The 21,280-nt window shown below is 35.3% G+C and overlaps 1 protein-coding gene across 1 annotated transcript; it reads left to right on the top strand.

Annotated features, from left to right (window-relative positions):
* Window positions 1-339: 339 nt before the first annotated feature.
* Window positions 340-2,904, top strand: LOC131165017 (probable galacturonosyltransferase 9). Its single transcript, XM_058122632.1, has 3 exons — window positions 340-829; window positions 925-2,163; window positions 2,304-2,904. The coding sequence occupies exons 1-3, from the start codon at window positions 665-667 to the stop codon at window positions 2,577-2,579; spliced, it is 1,680 nt and encodes a 559-aa protein (XP_057978615.1). The 5' UTR covers window positions 340-664; the 3' UTR covers window positions 2,580-2,904.
* Window positions 2,905-21,280: the final 18,376 nt, after the last annotated feature.

Below are 21,280 nucleotides of genomic sequence, written 5' to 3'. Positions count from 1 at the left end.
ATTCTAAATAACTTGAATATAAAATATCATAATTTAGTAATATATCATTATGATTGTCTAAGAACTTTTGCTTGATTATTAATTAAGACCTTCGACAATAACATAAATGAATATTAGTTTTATTACAAAAAAAAAAGATCATTTTTAGTTTCATTAACCATGATTTGAAAATACAATGTATGACTTTAAATTTAAATTTAACTAAAAAGTAATATAAAATTATATTAAACTCCATTTAAAGTTGAAAGTGCAAAATTCGTAGTTCAGAAAATATAAAATAAAATACGAGGTCGAGGTGTGAGGGCCAAAAACAGGGCATTCCGGCCGACGGTGGATTTGTAATTTTGTACTTTGATGAAGTGAAAATGAAATCCGCGGGACGGCGGCGTGGGCGGATTGGGCGCCTCTGCCACTTTCACGCTTCAGTTTATTTTCCCTTTCACACGAGAATCCAGACTAAAAGATTAACAAAATTAATTAACTATATTAGAACCCACGCAGGGATAGGAACCTTCTGGCTTCTCTCGTCTTCCACTCTCAGATCTCCCTGCTTTCCCCGCACCCATTTTATTTGCACCTCGTTCTCTGTGACTCTCTCTCTCTCTCATACACTGGACGCTTCCGCCTGAACCCCGTGATCAATCGCCCCTCAGATCTCAATCCAATGGCCGTCGCCGTTCGAGGTGGCCGAGGATCTTCGGCCGGGGGCGGTGCTCGCAGCAGCTTATTCTCCTACCGGATCTTCGTCTCCGCCATGTTCACTCTCCTCTTCCTCGCCACTCTCTCTGTGCTCTTCACCGCCAACCCATCAAACCCAAATCAGGATTCTGTAAGTTCTTCTTATTTTCTTCTCAATTTTCCATTTTTTTTTCAGTATCAAACACTTCCGTAGCCACGGTATCAATTATTGTTTGATGCGCACAGGCACTTCCCACAACAGGAAACGCTTATGTGCACCGCACTTTTTTGGCTTTACAATCAGACCCATTAAGGACTAGACTCGATTTAATCCATAAACAAGCCAATGATCACATGACCCTTGTGAATGCGTACGCCGCTTATGCCCGCAAGCTCAAGCTCGACATCTCGCGCCAGTTACGAGTGTTTGATGATCTCGTGCGGAATTTGACGGATCTAACGTCGCGGCCTAGTTACCGGGCTGCTTTGTTCGGGTCGGAGGGGGCAGTGGATGAGGATGTGCTTAGGCAGTTTGAGAAGGAGGTGAAGGATAGAGTTAAGATTGTGAGGCTAATGATTGCAGAATCAAAGGAATCCTATGATAATCAGTTGAAAATTCAGAAACTGAAGGATACGATATTTGCAGTTCACGAGTTGCTTATTAAGGCAAAGAAGAATGGAGCTTTTGCGAGCCTGATAGCTGCGAAGTCGACTCCAAAGAGTCTGCACTGTCTTGCAATGCGGCTTGTGGGGGAGCGAATTGCGCACCCAGAAAAGTATAGAGATGATGATCCTGAGCCTGAATTTGAGGATCCAAGTTTGTATCATTATGCAATATTTTCAGATAATGTGATTGCAGTGTCTGTAGTGGTGAATTCTGCAGTTAAGAATGCGGAGGAACCGTGGAAACATGTTTTTCATGTGGTAACTGATAGGATGAATCTTGCAGCTATGAAAGTGTGGTTTAAGATGAGACCAGTGGAGCGAGGAGCACATGTTGAGGTGAAAGCAGTGGAGGATTATACATTCTTGAACTCGTCATATGTACCCGTTCTGAGGCAACTTGATTCGTTGAATTTGCAGAGGTTTTACTTTGAGAACCCAACAGAGAATGCAACTAAAGATTCAAGCAACATGAAATTTAGGAATCCCAAATATATGTCAATGTTGAGTCACCTTCGATTTTATTTGCCGGAGATGTACCCAAAACTGCACCGTATCCTATTTTTGGATGACGATGTTGTGGTTCAAAAGGACTTGGCAGGGTTATGGAAAATTGATATGAATGGGAAGGTGAATGGGGCTGTTGAGACTTGCTTTGGATCCTTCCACCGTTATGCCCAATATATGAACTTTTCACACCCTCTCATTCGGGAAAGGTTCAATCCCAAAGCCTGTGCGTGGGCTTATGGGATGAATATATTTGACCTTGATGCTTGGAGGCGTGAGAGATGTACAGACGAGTACCATTATTGGCAAAACCTGGTAAGTTACACCTTGCTTTCAATTTAACTATCTAATTTTTGCCACTTCACTTTGACGTCAGTTTTATGCATGCATACTAGCATTTTTTGTGTTCATTTTTAGAGTTGAATGTACTAATGTTTCATGAATTTCCTTCTTAGAATGAAGACCAGACTTTGTGGAAATTGGGCACCCTTCCCCCCGGCCTGCTCACATTCTACTCAACAACAAAGTCATTGGACAAATCCTGGCACGTTCTTGGGCTTGGGTACAATCCCAGTATTAGCATGGATCAGATCAACAATGCTGCAGTCATTCATTTTAATGGAAACATGAAACCTTGGCTTGACATTGCTATGAATCAATTTAAGCATCTTTGGACTAAATATATTGACAGTGATATGGAGTTTGTGCAAATGTGCAATTTTGGCCTCTAGGCGAGCACCATCACTACCTTGTCAACTACGAGGTAATGCACAAAATTGAATTGAATCAATGACCATTTTAGGCTTTTTTTTTTTTCCAAGATTTTGTGTCCAACAAGTAGTTGCAAGTTCCAGGGCGAAGCTCAATGATGTGATTTTTTTGTTTTTCCATTGTCTTTTTTATTGGTGAACCACTTTGATATTTTTTTTTTTGTTTATAATCTTTTGTTAGTTTTTAAGGCATTGATTATGAATTATTGCTGACCATCTTGAGTCATGTGTAACATACATAATTGTTTCTTTTATATGAGTTCTTTCCCAAAGAGTTTGCTGACAAGTAACTTTGGTTTTATAATATGATGGTCGTAATACCCATTGTACTATTTCACTGTATTCTTCAACAACTGCTTCCATCACTTCTATATTTTGTGTTAGGCATCCATAGTGATAATGATAAGAGTTTAGAAGGTAGATTAAATGGAAGGTTAAAAGTGGGAAGGTTAAGTGGCTTTGAGCATGAGACATTGCCTGCATGCTTGTGCACAGTTGGTTAGTCTTTTGATATGTAATAAAATTTATGTATTGTTGGCTTCAATGAGGTGTTTGACTATGTGCAAGAAAATTCATGTACATGATAAGATCTCCTAAAAGTACAAGGCTGTGTGTCTATTGCTCCGCACAAGAAGTATTGTCCATGTTTGATCTTTTTAGTATCAAAAGAGACATCTCAACTCCTTCAAGAACTCTTTTGTATCTCTCACTCCACACCACCCAAAAAATGGTGGGAGGGATCAACACCAATAATTTTCCTATATGTGTGGGCATTTATATTTGATCCAAGCTCAAAGTGTCTCCTCAATCGACCCAACTGTTGTCCAAGATAAGCAAACAAGAGACAAAACCAACTTTCACAAATTTCTAGTCCAAGCCATGAACAGTCTAATAATTCATTCACCAATTCAGCTGCATTTTTGCCAAGAAAACATCTGTTCACCCCTTTGGAGCTTGTGCATTGTCAATATGCTGTCCCACATTGCTTCTCTAGCTCAAAATGCCAATTTAGTTGGAGCATTCATTTTCCAAATATCCATCTGGAAAGAATTAGCCCATTCCTCAACAAGAATCTATATGTAGAAGTCTTTGCAGTGTGAATTAAGCATTGCATTATGGAGCAACTGGCATTCAACTTCCATTTGGCTGTCTTGGCCTTCCTCTATCAAAGAAAAAAGTTAAACATTCCCAGTTCCCTGTTCTGTACATTCCCCTTGAAGGGAATGATTCAACTCACTTGACCAATAGTGCACATCTTGGTTGGTAAGCATAGGGTTTATGCTTGCATGTTTTTATTTTGTACTTTATCTGAGGCCCAAGGAAACAGCTGCTTTGCATAAAAAGCAGGGCTAAGTCTGCGTGCACTGTAAGACCCTCCCCCTACCCTCGCTAAAGCGGGGTGGCTTATGCCCTGGGATGCCCTTCTTTCACTTTATCTGAGGCCGAAAATTGTTTTTCTTCTCTAAAAGTAGGAAATCAAATTAAAATGAAAAAGAAAAATCTGCATGGTTCTGTAGTGATGGAGGTGTATGTGCCTCTGTCAAAATAAAAGTTGCAAGACAATTTGTAAAATGCTATTTTAGACTTGCAATTATCTGAAGACTTTAAATCCCCTAACAGAAAAAAAATAAAAGAAAAGAAAGGGTGAATGCTTACATTCCAAGCTGAAAAGAGAATAGATTTTCAAAAAGGCCTTTTGAAAAAAAAAAGTTCCCCTGGTGGGCATTGGGGAACAGATGTTAGAAATGTTACTTAAATATTTATTTGAAAGTTACACATGAGAACAAGCCATATGGATTTTACTGGGTAACAACTTTGGACTATGAATTTGTATGGAATAATGAGACGGCTTGTATACTGCTTCATTACAATATTTCCTTCCATAAAGAAAATGACTCACTTGAAACACTTTGCAGAGCCACTGGAAATCTTTAATGATGTCCTCTATGAACAAGATCAGCTCAGTCATATTGTTCATGATGTAGATGACTTGTGCATTGCTCTTGACCACAATGTTGCTAATTCAAATCTTTCAGTAAAACGCAGGCTTGCACAAATCGCCATTGCCTCCACTGCTTCAGCATGTCACCCAAACTAAACATGCTGAGATTTTCTCCCTTTAAAGTCCCATTTGAGACCCCTAGAATCATGCATCAACCACCTTTTTTGCCATCTTTGTTCCATGCTCCATCAACATTCCTTCAAAATTAGAATCTCAAATCTTGGTAGCTGGCTTCCTTTATTCCCCTCCCCTGGATTTGAGACTGGATTGTGTGCAGAGTTTCCATATAACCTACATGGCACGCACAATAACACAAAATAACTGCTAGGAGTGAGTAACGTATTTGTTTTTAGGCATTTAGTCCCAGTCTTGGACTTCAGAAAAATGATGCTAGGATTTTGGATGGCATGCAGGATTTAAATTCTCTTCTATTCATATCTGTGTGTGTGTGAATTGATGTTCGCACATTAATTCTTACATTTAAATTTCTTAGTGAATAATATTGTTTTCTCCATTTATTTCTTCTATCTAGTAGGTTAAAAAGAATGGTCTCTAGTAGAGTAGCTTGAAGATAAATTGCTCTTGAAAGAATTCTCCAACTCTCAGTTTCGAACTTCGAAAGGATGAGAGAAAGGGAAGGCTAGAGCTTATGATGCTTAAGATAGAATATACTCTAAAACATTTCCTTTCATCACCCTTATTCTTTCCCAAACCAAAACATAGCTGAAAGTCTTTTGTTCTTCAGAAACCTTGTGGCGAAGAATAAATTTAATGTCATTTGTGTAAATGAGGCCTATGCATCTACACTTGTCTTGCTATATTTAGAGCTCTGCATTTAAGGGTGATGCCCCAAATTCTGAACTTATGAAGTTGGGAATCAGAATTAGCAATTCAGGAAAGTTGAAATCAACCACTTGAGAGATCTGATTGATAGTTTTTTTTTTTTTTTTAATAAATAATTTTTTTACAATTAGGTTGGAAAATACTTTGCTTCTATTGTACTAAAAATTACCAATGTAGTTTTCAGCCTCTCCTTGATCATTTGCTAACGCTACGCTTCCAAGACCAAGACCAAGCCCAAGCCCCATAGGAAAAAAAAAAAAAAAAAATCTCATTCATAGCTTTAAAATCAGGACATGCTACCAACACAGTAGCGTCATTGAGTCGGTCCGATAGGCTAAGCCCTTGCACGGGGGTTGTCATGGGCCCACACAAGCATTTTTTATTTTATTTTATAATGCGAGAACTCTAGCCACCGACGAGTCATTTTGACCTCCTGGTGTGGCACCAAACCTACTACACAGCGTCCGCCTTCTCCAGGTCTCATTGTATAGGGTAAAGTTCTCTCCATCAGTTAGCCTTTCGTCAAATCTGAGATTCAGGGCCCATCTCGTTTCACCATCCACAGAAAACGGTTACACGCTTCAACTGCTGGCTTGATGAGTGCATCTATCGGGAATTGAACATACGATCCGCCTTCTTACATGCTGATGCTTTCCTACTGTGTCATGCCCGTGAGGGTCCACGTGAGCATTTTGACTTGGAGGAAGGTGATAAGCAAACATAACTTATAGCTTGCAAGCTAGTGATACTTGGCGCGTGCTTTTACGAAATAAAAAGAATGTTGTAATTATATGAACATACTTGTAAATATATGAACATACAAGTTTTGTACTCTTTAGTCTTAGATTTATTCATAAATGTTGAAAGCATTTTGTTCCCCCCCCCACCCCCCCCACATGTAAGGCATTATAAGATTTACAATTTTATATTCCTCATCAGCCAGTGAAAATTATACAAATTTATGAAAGGTAAGTGATGAAGAGATTTGAGTAGAAACAAAAACCAATTAGGCGAAGTGAGGTGATTTTGCTATTTTTAATTGGATTTGAGTCCTCTGGTTCAGGCAGTAGCCTCACAAATTGACAGTATTTACTTGTTGCATGTCTCTCTCAAGGTAGGACACTTCTTATAGATTGCATGACCAACAACAATTCCAAACAAACAAAAGAGTATAAAGCTTAATAAAAGAATTATAATTTTATAAAATTTCGCTAGATAATCATTTGAGCAGTTTTTTAGGCTTGAAATGAAGTGAGAAATTCTTATATACTGTCAATGCTTATGGACTTGCATTCATATGATGGTAAGACTCTTCAATACATAAACTTAATTAATACTAGTAGAATGGGCATGTGCATTAATAATTTAAATAAATATTAATTTATATTTATTTCTCACTAATAAAATATTCTTTTTTGTACTATTATCATTTTTTTGCACATAAAAAATCACATAAAACAATACTAAAACACACATTGAGTCTTTTAAAAATAGGGCAAAAGACATTCACCTTCCTTGCGGTTTGGTAAAAAGATAGCCTATTGTTTCAAAAAGTTCATTGACTTTGCCGGAGGTTTTAAGAATATTAGGGACCTCTCTTGAGGTTTGTCTAAAAGACAAAAACATCCTCTCTTATTTTGTAAAAAGACAAGTCTTTTGAGGGTAAATTTGTGTCTGTTTTGCTAAAAGGTCTGTGACATTTTTAAAATACCAGGGTGGTCTTCGAAATTATTGAAAGCTTAAGGGAGGTCAGTGTCTTTTGTCATTAAAAATATTTGTGAAACTCTATTAATCAAATTGTGTTTAGAATGTTAAAAAAAAAAAAAAATCACTTCATTTATAAATAAGTTCTTACGTGAATCATTTGCAAGAGAATTCATGTGTTGGAGTACTATAAGTTAACATATGAACTCGAATCAATATTTATATTTGAAATATATTTTTTTGTGAAAAATTAAGTGTTATCTTTACTTGTCAAATTCATTTGGAAGCTTGACAATTTTGGCTGGACTTGTAATAGGAAGTCCCAATTTTTTTAAGTAAAGATTTTAAGTCCTTAATTTGCAAGTTCCAAATAAAAGAAATATAGATTAGCAACATTAATTAATTAATTAACTTCACTTAGATTGAAATTTATGAAACTTATCTATTTAAGAATAAATCCTAAGATTCTATTTCGAAAGTCAATCTTTTTCATCTATCAATATAATATAGTTGATTAAAGTTCTAATTCATAGTTTTTCCAACCATAAATTGAATTACAGTTGAACATATGATGTTAAGTTGCATCTTCTAAGCTTATTTTGTGTCAAGCTATTGGACATAATTCGTTAAATAATTGACATTAATGGATTTGAATGTGATATGCAATTCTTTAAGTTTAGCGTAATTTATTGCATATCTATTTTCCTTTAGTACAAATATTTAACTTAAAATTTTGATTCTTGATGCATGCATGTAGATTTTAAGAATTGAAAAATCTATCGGGCGTAATTCTTGTAGACACTCTATTTTGTTCAAGGCTTATATAACAAAAATTGGGCAAATTTTAGTATTCCAATAAATGAGAAAATATAGGAAAATTTTTTAATGCATGGAAAAAATTGAATACACTAAAAAAATAAAAAAATAAAAAGAAAAATGAAATAAAAAGAAGTGGGCTAGCATCTTTAGCTTCAAATTCAAACTTTCAAAAGAAAAATCCAACAATTAGACATGTGGAAAATGTGAAAAATTTGAAATAAATTTGATTGATTAAATTGAGCGATGATTGATCTAATCAGTATTAAATTGAATGAATCCTCAAGCCTATAAGTAGTGGATTTTTTACGGTGAGAAGGGCACTCAAAGACATTGAGATTGGAGTATAGAGACCGAGATGAGACACACGGAGGGAATGAGAAAGGAATTGCTTATTAAAAAAAGTTGAGGAAGAATTATTAGGTTTATGACAAACTTGGATATGAAAGTCATACCCAAATTCTCATATCCAGATTATGACCCGCATACCCATATCCACATTCAGGTCCAATAACCCAGATTCGAGTGCCTCAAATCTGACCCGGTGGGTTAACTTGACCCAGGTCCAAGTCCAGTGACCTTTTACCCTAACCCAACAACCCAGTCATTTAGCCCATAAACATAACATTTCATAACTCAAACCTATGCTACTGGCCCAATAGCCAACTAATTAGCTTAACCTAGCCTTTGGCCCAAAATCGAATCAATGCAATTCAATTTTAAATCTAGGCCCAAAATGGGCCTAGTTCAAACTAAACGTAGCTCATCCAACTACCTGAGGCCCACTTTTGTTAATCCAAATCAAGCCCAATTGGGTTTGACTTCAGCCTAATCTAAACCTAATTAATCCAAAGCCCAACCAAGTCATTTGGGACCAAAACCTAACCTTATCCTAGACAAAATCTCATCCTCTTTGGCTCATGGAAAAATTGCCAAGAAAATTTAAGAAAACATCCAAAATTTTTTTTTAAAAAATAAAGGAACCAATAAAAAAAACTTATCTTTGAAGACTTTGATCCGAACTTGGATTTGAAGGTAAAGGGCCCAAAGCCCTCTGCTCATACTTCTTATTCGATCCAAACCTGCAAAATAAAGAAGAAAAATGGTGAGATCTAAGAGGAAAGAAAAAAAGAAAACACAAAGAAGAGAAAGAGATATCGAAGGAGAGAAAAAGAAAGACGGAGGGAAGAAAATAGAAAAAAAAAAAAAAAGAAAACAGGATGAAGAGAAAGAAAGATTAGAGGAGAGGGAAATAAGATCGGAGGAGTGAGAAAGAGAGAGAGAGAGAGAGAGAGAGAGAGAGAGAGAGAGAGAGAGAGGAGAGAGAGAGAGAAATTTGTGAGGGGAAAAAAAGAAATAAAGGAGAAAGATGAGAGAAGAGAGAGAGAAGTCTGTGAGAGTGCGAAGCAGAAGAGAGAAAGATGTAGAGAGAGATAGACAGTCATGCGAGAGACAACGGAGAGAGAGAGAGAGTGAGAAAAGAAGAGAGAGAAAAAAGGCTTATATATATATATATATTAATGAGACACATGTCACCGTACAAACGGTGACATGTGGCACAACCAAAAGGTCGCGTATCCCGAAGGCAATGTGAAACAATCTTGACCATCCAATGTGTGTTTTCTTTAGATGATCGTATCATTACCACGTTAGTGATCCACATGGTAGGTAACGTCATGATGACGTCCCCTTACTATAGAAATTTCAAAATAAAAAAAATAAAATAAATAGAACCACGTCTCACCATGTCTGGTTGACACGTGGCCCATTTATCCCAATCGATTCAAACCTGATGTAGTCCTGTTGAACGAGTTTGACTTTTTTCAAACCGCTGGTTTAGTTTATTTAAATTTAAAATTAATTTAAAATTTTTAAAAATTATTAAAAAATAGTAAAAATAAGAACAATTCAGAAAAAATATTTTTGAAAATTTGAAAATAAATAAAAATTATTTGAGTTATTTTGACTTAGATAACCCAAAAAAATGGGGAAAAATAAAAATACCAAAAAATGAAGAAAAAGTATTTAAACTCCCTAAAAAGAACTTTAGAATAATATTGGAAAATTTTTAGAAAATTTGAAAAAATCTAGAAATATTTTAAAGACTTTTTTGATCAAATTTAATATATATATTATTTTTGTGTATGTGCGTCCCAATGATTAAGCAAAGGGTAAAGAGATATTTCAGACCTCATCTATATTAGTTTTAAGGGCGGTTTTATCTAATAAGATCCCCTCCTTTGGAAGTCTTATAAAACATTGTTAAATCACGTCTTATTTCACATTTTATTTTTAAATTTTACATATTTATTTATTCATTTAAAAGAGTTAATTAAAGACCATTAGATTCAATTTAGGAATAATTCATAATTAATTAGGTATCGTTCGTAGAACGGGTATGTAGGGGGTACTAGTACCTTCCCCTCGCATAACTAAACTCCCAATTCCAACTTTGGTAAAAGTAGATCGAGACTACTAGTTTCTTGGCTTAGGATTAGTCTAGTGACCAATCAACAAGTAGTAATTAGGTGAACTAACCACACTTAGGTAAATATCAGGTTAGTGGCGACTGCGTCGAACTTATAATATTATTATACCTCGCCATTCCAATTCTTCTCCGGGACATTGCGACAACTTGGCAAATCCCGAATGGTGAGGAATAATAATATTATAAGTTTCGATAGATTTGTCACTAACCTAATAATTACCTAGGTGGAGCTGCAACTGTAGAGTCTGAATCAGATAGTACAGTCTTGTGGCATATGCGGTTAGGTCATATGGGTGAGCGTGGAATGATGAAGCTTTATAAGATAAATCTATTAAAGGGTGTCAAAACATGCAACCTTAATTTATGCAAGTATTGTGTTCTTGGGAAAAAAATTAGGGTGCAGTTCAAGATGGTCACACACAAGACAAAGGGAACTTTTGACTATGTTCATATAGATGTTTAGAGGCCAGTAAGGGTAGCATCATGGGGAGGATATACGTATTTCATGAGTTATATTGATGACTACTCATAACAGTTTTGGGTGTACTTCATGTGGCACAAGTCAGAAACGTTTGCCAAGTTCAAGTTGTTGAAAACAGAAGTAGAAAACCAGACAGGGAGGAAGATTAAATGCCTCAAGTCCAACAATAGTACTGAGTACACAGATTCAAAGTTTACGAAGTTGTGTGAGCAGCATGGGATTAAGAGACACTTCACAGTATGCAAGAAACCACAATAGAATGGTGTAGTGAAAAAGGATCAACAAAACAATAGTTGAAAGAGTTTGGTGTCTCAAGTTGAACGTAGAGCTTGCAAAAAACTTCTGGGCAGAAGCAGTGAGTATGACATGTTTCTTGATTAATAGGTCATCTAGTGGAGTACTAGATGACAAAGTAGCAAAGGAGGTATGGACAGGCAGTGCGGTAGACTACTTTGGTTTGAGAGTGTTTGGATGTCCAACCTACGTGCATGTTTCTAGTGAGGAGAGATCGAAGTTTTATACGAAGTCTAGATAATGTATCTTTCTGGGGTGTCAGGAAGGGGTGAAAGGCTTCAAACTCTAGGATCTAAAGGCAAACAAGGTGGTGATTAGTAGAGATTTGGTTTTTGGTGAGAAAACCATGTTGTAGCATACTCAAAAAGAAGAGAAATAGGTGCCAGACAATTGAAACAATAATGAGCATGCGGTGCAGGTGGAGCTAGAGATCCATGGTAGAGAATACAATGTTCAGAATGCAAGGAGTTCTTGCTCAGGAGATCAATAGTATCAAAGTATAGCTATAGATAGACTTAGACACACTATTAGGCCACCCACCAGGTATGGCTTTGAAGATTTGGTTTCTTATGCACTCATTGCTTGTAGCAGGGATCGTACTACCTTTCAAGAGGCGATGCACAACCAAGAGAAGAGTAGATGGGTGGGTACTATGGTGGAGGAGATGGAATCTCTGCATAAGAACCAGACATGGGAGTTGGTGGAGCTTCCAAAGGGGAAACGAGCGATAGGATGTAAATGAGTGTATAAGAAGAAAGAAGCAGTATCAGAAAAAGAGGCAGAAAAATTCAAGGCTTGTCTAGTATCAAAGGGTTACTCTTAGAAGAAAGAGGTTGAATATGATGAGATCTTATCTCATGTGGTCAGACACACTTCCATTAGGGCAATGTTGGGTTTGGTAGCACATATTGATATGAATTTTGAGCAGATGGATGAAAAGACAGCTTTTCCTCACGATGATTTGGAGGAGCTGATTTACATGGTACATGTTAGCCTTAGAGGCTACATAAGCTTAATTGTCTTGTTTTGATGATAACAACCTATTAGTGGTTCCAGGTTAACTTATTTTTGCATATCAAGCCAAAGTAAGTATAAATACGAATGCAAAGATTAAGTAAATTAGTAATAGGTTAGACATAATCAAAAATAGGAAGAATGTTAGCCTTGGTGGCTACACCATCATTGTTTAAAGTGTTTTGATGATATTAACCTATATATTGTTCTTAGTATTTTCCTATCTTTGCACATCATGTTCAGTATAGGTACTCGTACATGAAGTACTGGATCAGAGGCAAAGATCGGACCAAGTAGACGTCAAGAAGGAAAGATCAAATGGACACGTACTCAGAAAGACCCAAGCATGACCAAAGGAAGCTTAATGTAGTCTTATATGTATTTGGGGAGTGTTTGAGGTAGTTTATGTTGTAACTCTTGCAGGTGTGTTTCTTGCATGATTTCTGAGTAAGAGTTGAGCATTGTAGATGCATACTAGGACACTTGAGTTTATAGGATTGCATTAAAGTCACAAACTCACATTCATGGTTTTCAAAGTTAAATTCAAAGAGTTTGTCCAAAACAATCTTAAACTCAAAATATGTTTTCAAAGGGACAAGTTTTTAAGATCCTAGTTTTAAGAACATTTTTATACTTGATCCCAGTTTTGTCAAAGCATGGTTAATGTCCTAAAACTTTAAGAAAGTTAAGTATATTTTTGTAAAAGGACATTCTAAGTATATAAGATATCAAATGATCTTTCAAATTGTGTTTTCATAAATCAAGATATCTTATATTTGAGAAAAAGCTCACTTGGACAAGTTTTAATCTTCATTAGACTTTAAATATTTTATATACTTTTGTCCAAGAATATTCTAAGTGATTAAAAGGCTTTTTGGTTGGGTTTAAAACCGTAGTTATATACCTATCAAATTTCCTGAACACCTTTCGGTATTTGGAGGACAACTTTTTCTAGAAAAATCCAAAAAGGGAGATCTTGGTGTCTATGGAAATCTAAGAAAAAATACCACAACTTTCATGTTGATAACTTTGATGGTTTTAGGAAAGTAGTTGACGGTTTGCGTCGGGATTTTTGCCCCAATGACTATGAACGACTAGTTTGCATAGTTTTTTATTGTTTTAAATGCCAATGGCCATAAAACGGCTCGTAGCCCACTTTGCCTATAAATACAAGTCTTTAGACTTGTTTAACTATGGTTTTTATGATTTATACAAGCATTTAGTGAAATATTTCTCTGAATCCAAAACCTAGGCACTCTTGCATTCTAGTTATTCATTTCAAAGTGCTCAATCTCTCTTGCTCTCTAAATTGTGTTTGATTCAATCCTTGAGAGATTGAGTGTGCTGTTTGTTTTGTATTTATTATCAACTCAAATTAAAGGAGTATCATTTGTATTTAATCATCTTCTTGTAAAGGTCCTTTGTGAACCAAGTTGTAAGATTTTTGGTGAACCGTTTGGTAAATGCTCTTAGTGAGCGCGGTAGGGATTTGTTCCCGAGTTGTAAGGCTTGCTCCGCCAGTGAAGGAGTATTCATAGTGGATTGTGGAATCCTTGACTTGGTGCTAAGACATGGATGTAGGCTTGGTGCCGAACCACGTAAAAATACCGGTGTTGATTTTATCGTCCTATACTCTTCATTATTTGTTTTGTGCATGATTTAAATTTCATATATTGTGATATAATTGTTTGCATTTTACCAAAACTTTTGTTTTGTAGAGAAAATAATTTATACATGAAAAGGGTCTATTCACCCACCCTTCAGACTATATACTCCAGGCTGGGACGTCCAACAAGTGGTATCAGAGCGAGGCGCTTGCATTTTTTGAAGTAAAATCTAGAGCGTAAATGATCAATGGAGTATTCAGTGAGCAACTCTTCACATGGACGATCCGTATATCAACCACTGATGTTCAACGATTCCAACTACCACGTGTGGAAAAATCAAATGACCATCTTCATTCAAGCATACGACTTGAATTTGCGGGAGATCATCTCCAAAGAAACCTTCTCAATCGCAAAAAAAAAAAAAAAAAATGAGGATGTTCCAAAGGCTTTATTGGAACAATCACCAAGCGAAAAAGGGTTAGTTGAACTCAATTTTAAAGTAATGAATATTATTTATTGTGGTTTAAATGATGTTGTTAGCTTTGGTGTATTCCTAAGAGGGGGGGGGGGGTGTGAGTTGGGTATTTAAAAATTACTTCCTAGGTTAAACTAGATCAGCAGTATTACACAACCCGTGGTCTGGCTATGCAAGAATAAACCCAATCTTTCATAATAAAACATATATGTGCAGTAAATATAAATTGTAGAAATATAAACAGTGCACACACGATATGTTATCGGCGTTCGGCCAATACTGCCTACGTCCCCGCCTCTAACTCGCAAGCCCGAGAATTCCACTAATGCTCACTTAACGGGTGGAGCGGCACCGGTTACAACTAGGTCACTTCAAGGGGCTGACCTTAACTAACACACCTTATCGGGATGACGCATCTAACTTTCCTAACCAGGTCTAAGCCAGTCCAGAACTATTCAACATGATTAGTCTCCCTCTTTAGGCCCGTGCCTGGAATACACAAATGTGTATAAATTTTTGCATACATGGAAATGCTTCTTACACTAAGCAGATAATGTACCACTAAGTACAGTATAATAAATCAATCAATGCACATCAATAATATAAGAACTATAAGCTCAGTGCGGATAATACTACAACTCTCAGGATAATGTCACTAGTCAATCCAAGTGTGAGAGTGTGTTTGCAATCTATTTTTGAAACTATATATAAATATATATCAACCAAAAATAGGGTTTCAAATATTTTCAGAAAATGAAATCAAAATATCTCTAAGATGATTTTCTAAAGATTCTAACACAAGAGATATTCGAAATCAAGTTTGTTTGAAAAATATTTCACAAAGCATAAGAACCAGCCTTTGAATACTTGCAACAATAATGCAAGATTCACAAGCTCAAACAAGTTATCCCAAAATAATATTTATCAATGAAATAATCTAGGATCAACTCAAGCTAACTCTCTAAAAATAATTTCAACAGTAATAAATGAGAGAGTATACTCGCTTTAAAATAATGTATGAAAACACACAAATATATTCACTCTTCAAGTTGTAACAATAATGCAAATAAAGAGGATACAATAAACGCTTTCTTTATCAAAGATGGTTTTGCAAAGAAGAATCAAAGAGAGTGTGGAAAAATTTGCTTGGAATTTTTAGTATATAGCTAAAGGGGTATAAAATATTTGAGAGAAATTTTCCTAATCACTTTTGCTAATCTCTTACTAATCTTTTCAAATGAGGGGGTATATATAGACTACCACATGATTATAACCATCTAGGACATAGGGGATTATTAATATTGTTTTAAACCATTTTAAACCAATTAACCTTGTTTAAAAAATTTAACCACGGTAAAAATATTTTGACAACCTGAGAGCACCGGTCGACCGAACCTGAGGTTTGGTTGACCAAGTGACCAAGTTCGGTTGACCGGGTAAAATTTGAACTAGAAGTTCGGTCGACCAGACAACAGGGTTCAAAGGCGATTTTTCCATTTCCGCTCGGTTCGGTCAACTGTGTGGATTTGAACTAAGTGGTTCGGTCAACCGGGTGGTTGGCCAAACACACGTGGGAACTTGGTCGACTAGGTGGTTGGCTTAAGCAATAGGTGTGGTCGACCGTGTAGTCAAACTGTTGATCGAGAGAGAGTTTGGTTGACCAGGTGATTTGAATTGGGTAGGGTTCAGTCAACCGTGTAGTGGTCAAACTGTTGACTCGGTGATCGGCTCGGTCGACTAACAGATTTATCCTTGTGAGGTACAGGCGACCGAACATGCATTTTTAATGCATTTCAGTTCTATTTCCTTATACAATCACCCTATCCTTATAAACACATTATGTTTATGCATGTATGAGTATCCTAGGGTCATTCTAGGCTTTTTTCATTTGAGGATACTGAAAAAATCCAGCGTCGATCGACCGAAGGGTGATCCCTAAGGTCTTTCTAAGGTCATGATTTTGTGTAGGGACCTAGAGTCGTTCTAAGATATTTGAGTTTTGTAGTTCCTATATGCATGATATGCATTAAATATTATAGACCTTTTTCCTATTTACTATTACAAACCCGAATTGAATGAAAATATAAATTACACCATCAACTAATCTTCAGAGTCTTCAGGCTTCATGCTTTCATATGCCATCAATGTATCTGCTAATATAAACCTGCATATGAACTAGATAGCCATTAAATACTTGAGTATTTGTCATTATCAAAACCGGGATATGACCCATAGGGTTAACAGATGTTGTACATAGTTTTATTTGCGAATGTAAAACTGCAAAAAAAATATGGGATGTACTTGAAAAGATCTATGGAAACCCATCTCAAAATGAACAAACAAAAATATGCATGCTAGTTAGAGAATTTGAGATGTTTAAATTAAATGATGGTGAAGAAATTTCCTCCATGCTCACTCGGTTCACATACCTCATTAACAACTTGAAAGCATTTGGTAGAATTTAATCATTCGAAGATTATATTCAAAAATTTCTCCAATCCTTACCTGAGTCATCTATGAGCATTGAAGAAGCAAGAAATATAGAAAAACCTAAGATAGGAAATGGTCTTGTTGCATTCTTCATAAGAGAACTTAAGAAACTTTTAAGTACAAGAATGCAACATAAAGAAAAGGAAGAGTGATGCATTGAATGTTGTGATTGCAATAACTTTAGGCATGACATGATAAATTGCCCCCTAAATCAAAATGAAGGGAATTTTTTAAATGGAAATCATAATGCCATGAATGGTGCTAATTGGGATGAAATTGATGGTTTAGCCACCGATGATGAAAATGAGAAAGAAGCACATTCTTGCTTCATGGCTAATGAACAAGAAGAAGGAACAAGTTCAGAAGATGACGATGAATGTATTCTTTCTTATGATGAAGTAGTAGAATATTATTCTAAATTGTATGATAAATTTGTTTTAGTAAAAAAGAAGAGCAAAAATGTTGAGAAAAAGCTTTCTATGTCTAAGCAATGAGAATCCTCTTTGATAGAAGAAAATGAATCTCTTAAAAGGAAAAATGAAGAGTTTGTTTTAGATTCTCAAAGAAAGCATGGAACTTTGAAAGAAAAGAAAAAAAATTTGGAAGGAAAATTGTAAAAATCCAAAGGCAAGGAACCTTGTCTTTGTTCTATCTTGAAAGAAGAAAACTGCTCCTTAAAAATAAAAATGAGGATCTTATGGAAAAAGCTAAAAAAGACCATGAAATTCTTCAAGGGGAAGTAGGAATTTTGAAAAATCAAATTGCAAATGTCTTGAAAGAAAATACACTCTTGAAAAATAAAAATAAAAATCATGTTAAAGTCACAAGAGGAAAAGAAAACTCCAAAAGGTTTTTAGGAGTTAAAAGAAATAGTGCTTATAGAAAAAAATTGAAATCCTCTTGCAAACCACATAGTCATGCCTTTTCTAGCAAAAATAGTGCAAACAAGTCAAGACTCTTACACAAAAACAAAATTTGTTTATATTGTGAAAGAAAGGGTCACATAAGATATTTTTGCCCTTATAGAGGAAAAAGTGGCAAACAAAAGAAATTACAATGGGTAGTGAAGAAAAACCCATTGGTACCCAAGGAAGAATGGGTACCCAAAGGAAATACATGATTTTTAAATTTTTGATTCCTTATAACCTAGGATTAGGAAATAAGTCTTAGGTAGACTAAATTTTTTCATAGGTGAAAAGTAAAAATAGAAAAGGGAATATGATGACCAAATACGTTCATCTAAACTAAGTTCACACATGCATACTGGATCATTTTTGGTACTTAAAATATCAAATGAGTCTTTAGACTTGGTTTTCCAAACGAGAGAGACTCAAACCTCACTTGGACAAGCACATTATATCATTAGAATATACACATCTCATTGGGACTTGTCCTTTGCTTGAAATAGTGTTTTTAGAGGTTCTTCAGAATGGAAAACAGGTGACTCCTCAATGAGAACAGGGGACTCGTCGACTAGTCTATGCATAAGACTCATCGACGAACACAGAGCATTCGTCTATTAGTATTTACTGAGACCACCCTAAGATTGCAGATAGGATTCATTGACGAACATAGGGGACTCGTCGACGGATGCATGTGTGTGACTCGTTGACCAGTCCATGGACTCGTCAACGAGTGGCCTCAAGCAGCTAGATATAATGCGCTGCTAACAACTAGTTCTCGAGGAAAACAAGGAGCACTCACACCCTATTTTTGGGCAACGGTTATCTGAGGCTCGAAACCATAAATATCACCCATTTGAATGTTAGAAATACTTCCCTAATTATGCTCAAAATATAAAAATTATAGCTTATGCATTTTGACTTGTTTAGTTACTATGTTGGGAACTTTTGAAGAATCATACCAATATTGATGAGTTGAAACTATAAAACCAATGTGATGCATTAATTATGTATATTATCAATTGGTTTCTTTGTGAAAATGTTGTTCATTGTTTATGGGATGAAGTAGCATGTGTTCCAAGCTTATTAAATGAAAATACCTTATTTTTCTCATATGAGTTGTTAAGGTTTTGAATTTAAGTTCAAAGGCATGCTATAATGGGTAAATCCATCTCTTATGGAAAAGAGATGTATTTCTTAGTCACATAATATTTTTTGATGATATATGCTCTTGTTTGAATACACAGTAGAATATCTAAACATAGCATTCATGAATTGAATTTTAGTAAAAATAATCATAGCAACAAGTGGCATTCAAAAATGAAGCATTTATTTGTGATATCATATGTTTAAGGAATATCTTCCCATTAGTGAAAAATTAGGAGAACATGTCTCTTATTTTCTAAGAGCATTGTCAAATAAAGCCAAGTTAATTGAAAAAGGTATATTTTCCTCCTTCTACTTTATCTCATGCCATGATTCATGATTTACATCTTGTGTTACATTCATTATTGATTCATGGGTTATATTTGCATGCTATCATATGAGATATCTTGAAAGAAATTTTTTTTTACTCATAAGATTCTTATTAGGTTATAAGGGGTAATAATGTTTTAAATGCTTAAAAAGTGTTTTGTGCTTAAAATTTATATATATATATATATATATATATATATATATATATATCTATCATTATGATTGGTTATTATATGATAATACTCGCTATTGCATAGTTAAGTAAACCCCCTAAATGGACAAAGGACCTTAACTAATTTATAATTTTTTAAATGCTATATACACATGCTTTTGTATGAATATCTTAAAATATAACATATTTTGTCCATCATACAAATTTGAGTTTTAGGGGATTAATTATAGATTTTGCATCATATAGCCTATTGGCCTTACAAGACTTAAAATCTTGTTATCTTGTTTTGATACTAACAAACAAGTGGAACTTAACATATTTGTGTGAGTAATGTTATGTCAGGGCTCATATATGAGAAAGTAAGGTCAAAGTGCTCACGAGGATCAAATGAAGCTTAAAAAAGTCAAAGCATGGATTTTAAAGATGATATTTTAAAGCTTGAAGAAAATGAGGACATGGATGATTAGTTAAAAGCCAAAGAAAAGTTTGAAGTCAAAAAAGCCAAAGAAAACCAAAGTGAGAGAGCTCAAAGAAAGACAAAACATGAAGACTCAAGTATTTAGAATGTGAAAAGTCTTAGGAGTCTTTGTGAGAGTACTTTAATGTTTAAATATTGTTTGAAATATTTTGAAGCTCTTTAAGGGATTATATGGACTTAGACACCTATTTAAAAACCCAGGAAAATGGTTTATAAAAAAAATAAAAATAAAGAGAGCAAACCATGTTTTGAATTGGAATTAAAAAAACTGAAAACAAGTACTTCAGCAGACTGAAGTTTCTGCTCAGAAGCCTGAAGTGGCAACTTCAGAAGACTGAACTTCAAGTTCGGTCGTCTGAAGAATAAGTTCAGTCGTCGGAAGAATTTGTGGTGAAAGACAGAAATTGGAAGAAGAACCTCAGAAGACTGAAGTCTAAGCTCAGTCATCTGAACCCGAGACTTTAGACGTCTGACCCTCAACCTCGATTGTCTGACTCTGTATCTAGTTCAAATTTTTCAAAGGCTGGGGAACTTTAGAAGACTGAACTTGAAGGTTCAATCATCTGAGCACTGTTAACGGGCAAAGTTTTGGAAAGTTTTATTTTTAAAATATTAGTTGCTTGTGCCCCAAATTTTCTAAAAACTTAGGAAATACTCCAAGTAAACTTGGACAACACGAAAACTCTTTTGAAAGCCTATAAATACATGGTTTTGCAAATCAAAATACACTGAGAATTGAAAATTTTGATTGAGAAGCTGAAAGCACTCTTGTTCTCATAAAGTTCTGTAGCTCACTCATTGCAAACTCTTTTACTATGATATTCTGAAGTGCTGATCCTTTCTCCTCTAAATTCCTACTGCTAATTCTCATCTAAGAAGGAGATATGTGAATTCTACACTTAAGCTTCATTCTATTTCATATTGATATTTTACATTTAAGTATATTGTGCTGAAGTTGTACTAACCAGCTCTTTGTGAGAGCATTCTTTGTACATCTATTTGATTTGTATCTTGTAGATTGACGATTCCAAGGATTGTTTGGATCGTTGGCTAAGCAAGGAGATATTGCTTAGAAAGGCGGGCTTTAGCCTATTTGAAGGAGTGACCGAATGAGGGTACATCGTTTGGAGAGGCGAGCTCTGGCCTATTGAAGGAGTGTGTAAAGGTGTTGTTCCGCCTAGTAAAGGAAAATTTCATATATACAGGGCTTGATTTAAATTTATACCCAGGGCTGACAACAAAAGCTGAAAGTTGAATTTAATATATTGATTAAATATATTGTGGTTGAATGATTTAAAGTTTGATATTGATTGGAGGGTGTTTATATTTCAAAGCTGTGGTTAAAGCTTACATTCTAATTCTTTGCTTAAAAAGAGCTGAATCTTGCAAGGATTCATCAATCTAAATAGTGCTGCAGTTA

Source organism: Malania oleifera, chromosome 1 (assembly GCF_029873635.1).
Source record: "Malania oleifera isolate guangnan ecotype guangnan chromosome 1, ASM2987363v1, whole genome shotgun sequence".
Taxonomy (NCBI): domain Eukaryota; kingdom Viridiplantae; phylum Streptophyta; class Magnoliopsida; order Santalales; family Ximeniaceae; genus Malania; species Malania oleifera.
The sequence above is the reverse complement of the archived record's forward strand: the minus strand, read 5'-3'. Positions and strand labels throughout refer to the sequence as shown.

Coding starts and splice junctions, on each gene's coding strand:
- LOC131165017 (XM_058122632.1), top strand. CDS start 665: ATGGCCGTCGCCGTTCGAGGTGGCCGAGGATCTTCGGCCGGGGGCGGT. Junction 830..924: donor CAAACCCAAATCAGGATTCT/GTAAGTTCTTCT, acceptor TGATGCGCACAG/GCACTTCCCACAACAGGAAA. Junction 2,164..2,303: donor ACCATTATTGGCAAAACCTG/GTAAGTTACACC, acceptor TTTCCTTCTTAG/AATGAAGACCAGACTTTGTG.